At 46.7% G+C, this 6,948-nt stretch overlaps 1 protein-coding gene across 1 annotated transcript; it reads right to left on the reverse strand.

The window, feature by feature from the left end:
• Positions 1–4,933: 4,933 nt before the first annotated feature.
• On the reverse strand, positions 4,934–5,881 carry LOC115651591 (olfactory receptor 10V1-like). Its single transcript, XM_030562659.1, has one exon. The coding sequence runs from the start codon at positions 5,879–5,881 to the stop codon at positions 4,934–4,936; it is 948 nt and encodes a 315-aa protein (XP_030418519.1).
• Positions 5,882–6,948: the final 1,067 nt, after the last annotated feature.

Raw genomic sequence — 6,948 nt, forward strand, 5'->3', positions numbered from 1 at the left:
TCCATGCCAGCCTACTGCCCACACATACATCCCCCACCCGCACACGGCCCTTCTAACTCACCTCATTGCACACAGCAATACAGCACAGGGCATCGTAGGCCCTACATAAATGTGTAGACTCTTTTTTGTTTCTTCTGTAATGAGGCAGAAGAGTTTTGGGGAAACCTCCTTCCTAGCACTCCAAACCAGGGAGTTCAAACCAGCTGACACCTTCAGTATGGATTTCTCCTCACATAGTCAGAAGCCATTTGATAAACGTCGCCTTTTGTGGTTCATCTAAATGCTGCTCAATAATTATTTCCAGAGTAAAAGCAGCAAAGAATCCTGTGGCACCTTATAGACCAACAGACATTTTGAAGCATGAGCTTTCGTGGATGAATACCCACTTCGTCAGATGCATGTCAGACTAACATATGTGTTCCAGACTAACACGGCTACCCCTCTGATACTATTTCCAGAGTAATACTTAGCACCGATACAGCCCTTAACAGTCTGAAAACATTGTCAAGAGAGCCACTAAGTAACTCCTAGGTCATGTCTACATGATGGGGACTGTAGCAACATAGCTATGGTGCTATAGCTGTGCCTATACAATGCTGTATCGTAGATGCAGCCTGCAGTGACAGAGTTTTTCCATTGCGGTAGGAACACCACCTACCTCTGCCGTTGACCTAGCTGCATCTATCTTGGGGGTTAGGTTGGCATAGTTATGTCTCTCTGAGGTGTGGATTTTTCACCCTTCTGAGCGATACAGCTATGTCAACTTACATTTTAAGTGTAGACCAGGCCTTAGAAAAGAACCCGTGAAGTAGGCAGAGAAACTGACACTAAGATAAAGGCACAGATCCTCAAAAGGTATTCAGGCCCTAACTCGCATTGATTTCAATGGGAATTAGGCACTTAAATGACTTTGGGGATCTGAGCCAAAGCAATTTGCTAAACCCATAGAGTGATTGAGCATCAGAGCCAGGACTGAAACGCTGTGTCTCCGGTCCTCCAGCTCATGCTGCCTTCTCTCTGAACTGAAGGCCCAGCACCACTGCCCTTAAAGTTAAGCATATTCCATTCTCATTCCCATTGCCTAGAGGTAGCAGTGATTGAGAGCACTGCAAAGGCTGGGCGTGGGTTGTAGAACAGCTGTTCTGTAAGAGACCTGGATTTGAGTCTTATTCCCAGACTTGCCCCTAAGTGGGGGAGGCATCTTGAGGGAAAGAAGCATCTGACTTTATCGAACAGTAACCCCTCTGGCCAAGGGAGGGGTAACACTGCTGGGCCTCAGAAGGAGTTTCAGGTTTATCACCTACCATGTCACTGACAGGATTTTGTCCATTCTGGACTTTATTGTCTGTAATGATGAGTTTTCCAACCCTTCCAATACTCTAGTCTAAGCGGCCTCACTCTTACATGAAATCCAGCTGAAATTTTCCTTTTATTCAGTTCCTTTCCATTCCACCTAATCACAATTCCTCACCTTTCTTGGTGTTCATGTCCCTGCCAGACTTCAGCTGGTCATAACAACCCTCACCTCACAATGGTGGTGAATAAAACCTTAAAATGTGAACTGATACCTGTTTTTGTGGGCAGACAGTTTGAAACAGAAACTCTCAGGCCTCATACACCTCAATATAGTGTTAACTCTTGCAGTGTAAATGACAACATTGCTAATTGTTTCAGTTCCGGTCATTTTAGCACAAATATAAAGTTAATGTGTTTATCCTACTATACGAAACTACCTTTCATACCTCCACAAATGCCAAAAGCCCCAACTAACCAGCAGCCCAAATCTCCAGTTTCTACCCAGACAGCTTTTGAAATATAGTTCTATATTTAATTATTCCTGAGGGCATTCTGCACCAAAAAATTAAAACTTCTATGATAAAAAAAAATTAAAAATTATGTGCACAATATTTTAAATGTCTGAAAATTTTATTTGTCAAATAAATGTAGAGGCTCCAGCATGGCACTGGGGAGCACAGGCCACTGGCTGCACAGAGGTGGGAGATCACTGTGCAGGTCCGCCCCAGGACAGACTCAGCAATGAAGCTGTACCCAACTCTGACACAGTGCAATGATAGGGCCCCACCCCTCTGTGCCCAGTACACCAGGTGTGAGCAGGAAGGCTCAGCAGGCAGGATCCAAGCGTGGAGGGGCTTAGTGTGGGGGGATCCAGGTGTTGACTGAAACAGTTCTGTGTGGAACAATCTGGATGCAGGTGGCTCAGTGGAGGATCTGGGGTGTGTGAGGGATCTGGATGCACAGGGGCTTGTTGAGGGCTCTGGGTGAAACAGTAATGCGACTCTGCGGGGGGGGGGGGTCCAGGTGAAGGTGGTTGGGGCTCAGCATGGGGGTGTCTGGGTGTGGGGCAGATGGAGCTTGACGGGGGGGTCTTGGTGTTGGGGGCTCAGCTGGGGGTGGGGACATTGCAGATGCTGGAGCTCAGTGGAGTGGGATCCAGGTGCAGCTGGTTGGGGCTCAGTAGGGTGGGGATCCATACGCAGGTGGCTTGTTGGGGTGGTCCAGGTGCAGGGGAAGTGGGGCTCATCAGGGGGGTTTCTGGGTCTCGGGGGTGAGGCTCAGCAGGAAGGTCTGGGTATGAGGGGGTCTGGATGCACAGGAGTTGGGCAGATGGAGGAGCAGCTCCCTGTACAGTGATCCTTCCCCCTGCAGATGAGGATCAATGGGTGTAGGAAGTGCAGGGAGAGGGAGGCAGTTTGCTAGCTTCCTACAGCTAGGGGAGAAATCTGGTGGTGGGTCTGACACCATCCTGGATGCCATGCAGAAGAAGAGGAAGTCCCATCCTCTGCAGCCGGAACTAGCAGCTGAACCCAGAGCATGGTAGGAGCCACCAGCCAGGTCTTCCCCAGTCCCGGCCCCACAGTGATTTACCTCCCTGACGGCTGCCCTGGGCACCCGAAACATACTGCTGGGGAGGGTCTCATGACTGCTCTTGTGGCTTCCCTTTGCTCCCCCATCAGAAAGTCATTTTTCTGCAGAGAAGCAGAGAAATCTGCAGTGGACATAAATTCTGCACAATGCGCAGTGGCGCAGAATTCCCCCAGGAGTAATATTTTCAATAAAAGCATTAGTGCTTTATCAGAAATTACAATGTGAAATATTACAACCTCTTAATTTTTACCTATCTGACCCCTGGTCATGTTAGATTTTATCTCTCCTTCTTTACTATATCATGATCCACAAAAGCACTAAACTATTGTCTTAATTTTAAGCACATGAGTATTCCCATTGAAATTGGGAATTATGTTAGCACATGTTAAAATAAAACAGTCATCACATGAGAGAAAAAACAGATACAAAGATAGATTTAATTCCGTAATGCATAAATTGTATTAAAGGGTCATTTACAAGCACATTAAACACACAGACCCAACTTGAAACAACTTTAGAAAGAGGAATAAAATTTTGCAAGAGTCAACAGTGAAGATAATAATACAGGAATATCATCATACATTTAGTCTGCTGTAAGGCTATTTTTCTTAAAGACACACCATGAAATTAAGTCAGGTTTTATTTAAAAGAAGTGAAAGGTATTATTGATATCATTAATCTCGTTTTATTTACATATACATATAATTAACAATAACATTAAACCTCCCTCTTATTCTGCAAAGTATGCATATAGATTGGTTTCTATTGTTGTTACGCTCATCCTCCCTCCCATATTGCTTAGATTTGTTTGTTTTTATCCATTTGGCTCATATTAGCTTAGCTTAGCTGTGTGTGTGTGTGTGTGTGTGTGTGTGTGTGTGTGTGTGTGTGTGTGTGTGTGTGTGTGTGTGTACATACAGCACCTAGCACAATAAGGTCCTAATATGATCAGGGCTCCTGGGTGCTAGTGTAATAAATTATCACAGTAGACATTAATTACAGGAAATAGCTGCTACTGCTGAGTCCTGCTACCAATTTGCAGGGTTTTACCAACAGATATTTCTTTCGATTGCCTATTTCCTTTCCCCTGCTGCCGTGTGAAAGACCCACACAACAGTGGGTATGTCTACACTGCAATCGTGAGATGTGATTGCAGCACTTGCAGGCATACCGAAGCTAGCAATGATCAAGCTAGTTCGCAAAAAATAGCAGTGAAGCCATGGCAGGGCTAGTCACCTGACTGTGTACCCAGTGTCCCGGATACCTGTGCAACTGCCCGTGCTGCTGTGGCTTCACTGCTATTTTTAGTGAGCGCTCTCGATCATAGCTAACTTGGATGTATCTACACGTGTTGCAATCACACCTTTTGATTGTAATATAGACATACTCGGTGAATAAAGACTGGCTGACTATACAGGAGGAAAAGCAGAATTTGCTATATACAAAAAAGTGTTGCTAAAGTAAACTGAAGAGAAGGAGATAAATATTTCCTTGTCTAACTTCTTTCAGTTAGAATAATCTTCAGCAATTGTTTCTAAAAACCATAAATTGAAAAAAAATTATAGGAAGGAGAAATTTTAGTTGACATCACGTAACCCTGGTGTTATTTTATACCGCTTTTGGTTGAGAGAGATAAAGAAGCAGCTCCTCCAAAGCCCACCCAGTCAAACATACAGCTAGACCGGACTCCCTAGGAGTGACAACTACAGTGTTTCAAGCAGATTCTCAGACCTTCAGTCCACTGGGCAGAGGAATCTGGTACTCTGCTTCTCCTGGACTAGTTTAATGTCTTTTCATACTCACCAGGAGGACTTGGAGAAACTACTGTTGAAATTGCCTTGTAACCAGCATGTGTGACAAGAATGTACCATAGCACCGGGGAATACAACCTCACAATCCCATTCCCTAATACCTAGAGACATGGTAAGGCCCCTGACTTGAAGGTACTATAAGGCAAAATGCTCCTTATCCCATTCCCAATCACCCGGGGCCACCCACATTGTGTCTCTGGACAGGGTCTTGTATACTGAAGGATGTCCTAAATCTGTCATTTACTCTGAGGCAGCACTTTCCTTCCCAGTGCTCTGCTCAGGGAATCCTTTAGCTCCTTGTTCCTCATGCTGTAGATCAAGGGGTTCAATACAGGAGTGACAAAGGTGTACACCACAGACACTACCCGGCCTTGCTCCGGGGAGTAGCTGGAACTGGGGCGTAAGTATATGAAGCTGCTGCAGCCGTACATCAGGGCAACAACCATCAAGTGGGAAGAGCAGGTGGAGAAGGCACGCTGCCGGCCAGCTCCAGAGCTGATCCGCAGGATGGCGACCACAATGAAGGCATAGGAGATGCAAATCAACAGGAAAGGGATGGCCACGTTTATGACACTACAAATATAGAGGACAGCCTGGTGGACATGGGTGTTGCTGCATGCCAGACGCAGAACAGCAGGAATGTCACAGAAGAAATGGTAGATTTCATTGGAGCCACAGAATGGCAGGTGGAAGATCAGGATGGTCATATTAAGGGATACCAAGAAGCCCAGTACCAGGGATGCAGCTACAATGCTCACACAGACTGTCCAGTTCATAATGAGGGTGTAGCGCAGTGGGTGGCAGATAGCCACATATCGGTCATATGCCATGAAAGCCAGCAGAACACATCCAGCACCTCCCAGGAAGATATAGAAGAACATTTGGGTGCCACAGCCAGCCAGAGAGATGGTGGCCTTCCTCAAAGACATGAGATTGGCCAGGGTCAGTGGGGCAATGATGGTGGAGTAGCAGATCTCCATAGCTGCCAGGTTGGCCAAGAAGAAGTACATGGGGGTATAGAGGGAGCGATTGGTACAGACAGTGAGCACAATGGTGCCATTCCCACAGACACTGATCACGTACATGAGCAGAAAGATCAGGAAAATCAGCAGCTGCACCTTGGGGAGACTCGAGAAGGGATGGAAGTAGAATTCAGTCATTCCAGTTCGGTTTTCATCCCCCATGGAAATAGCAAGCGGAACCTGCTGAGAAGAGGAGAGAGGAGCAGTTACTGTCAGCAGTAACCAAGGGCAGAACAAGTAGTAATGATATCAGACTGCAGCCAAGAGTTTCAGATTCAATATCAGGGAGCAAAATCTAACTCTAGTGCAGGGGATGGGGTAACCTGTCAAAGGAGGTGGGATCTTGCCTTCCATGGAATAACATCTGGTTGCCACAGCTGATGAGAGAGATTACATTGTTTCTTGCGGGGGCGGGGGGGAGGTGAGTCACACAAACTACTATTTTCAGACCTTCATAACTCAAACAACACAACACTAAGTTTGCCAGAATCCTCTAAGTACTACGTCCTGGCCAAATGTCAGCTTACCTACCTTGGCTGTATTGGTCCTACCTCTGTAAGCAGAGTCAGGATGAGCTCTACCCTGACATCTGGTGGTGAATTATGGGGAGTGTGGAAAGGAATTTTAGGGATTAGCACTGGCACACCCACCCCACCTTGCTAGACAAGGGACATGGGTGCCAAAACTCATTGAAATGAGAGAGGCTGGGGATTGGTGTGTGTACCTGATGGTATGGGCCCCTTTTGAGGGCCTGGAACAGCAATTTCACATTCTCCTCTCTCTACTGCTGAAGAGTAGATCTAATTTTGATTATATTAGGAGTCCATCTAGAGGCTGCTGAGCTGAATCCACACTGGGCCATTAGTGCACCAGCACTGGGGCTCCCCTACTACAAGTTGAAATCACTAAAAGAGCTAAGCTTACTGAGCTGAGATCACTGAGTGCTGTGTTAACTAGTGGGAGAGCCTGAAGCTCTATCACTAAAGGGCTGGCAGAGCGGAGCAGTTTGCAGCATGTTGGAGCAGCCCATGGAACAGTGAGCAGAGTGGAGTAGTTTGTGGGGATGGCTGGAGTGGCTCACAGGTCGGCTGGAAGAGCGGCACAGCTGGTGTAATGGAGCTGGTTGTGGTGAAGGCTGCAGCAGAACTCCATGGAGAGGCGGAGCAGTTGGCCCTGACCCACATAAGGTGCCCCTTAACACCCTGTGTGTGCCCCCCCCCTCATTTCCA

This window comes from Gopherus evgoodei, chromosome 4 (assembly GCF_007399415.2).
Source record: "Gopherus evgoodei ecotype Sinaloan lineage chromosome 4, rGopEvg1_v1.p, whole genome shotgun sequence".
NCBI lineage: Eukaryota > Metazoa > Chordata > Testudines > Testudinidae > Gopherus > Gopherus evgoodei.

Coding starts and splice junctions, on each gene's coding strand:
- LOC115651591 (XM_030562659.1), bottom strand. CDS start 5,881: ATGGGGGATGAAAACCGAACTGGAATGACTGAATTCTACTTCCATCCC.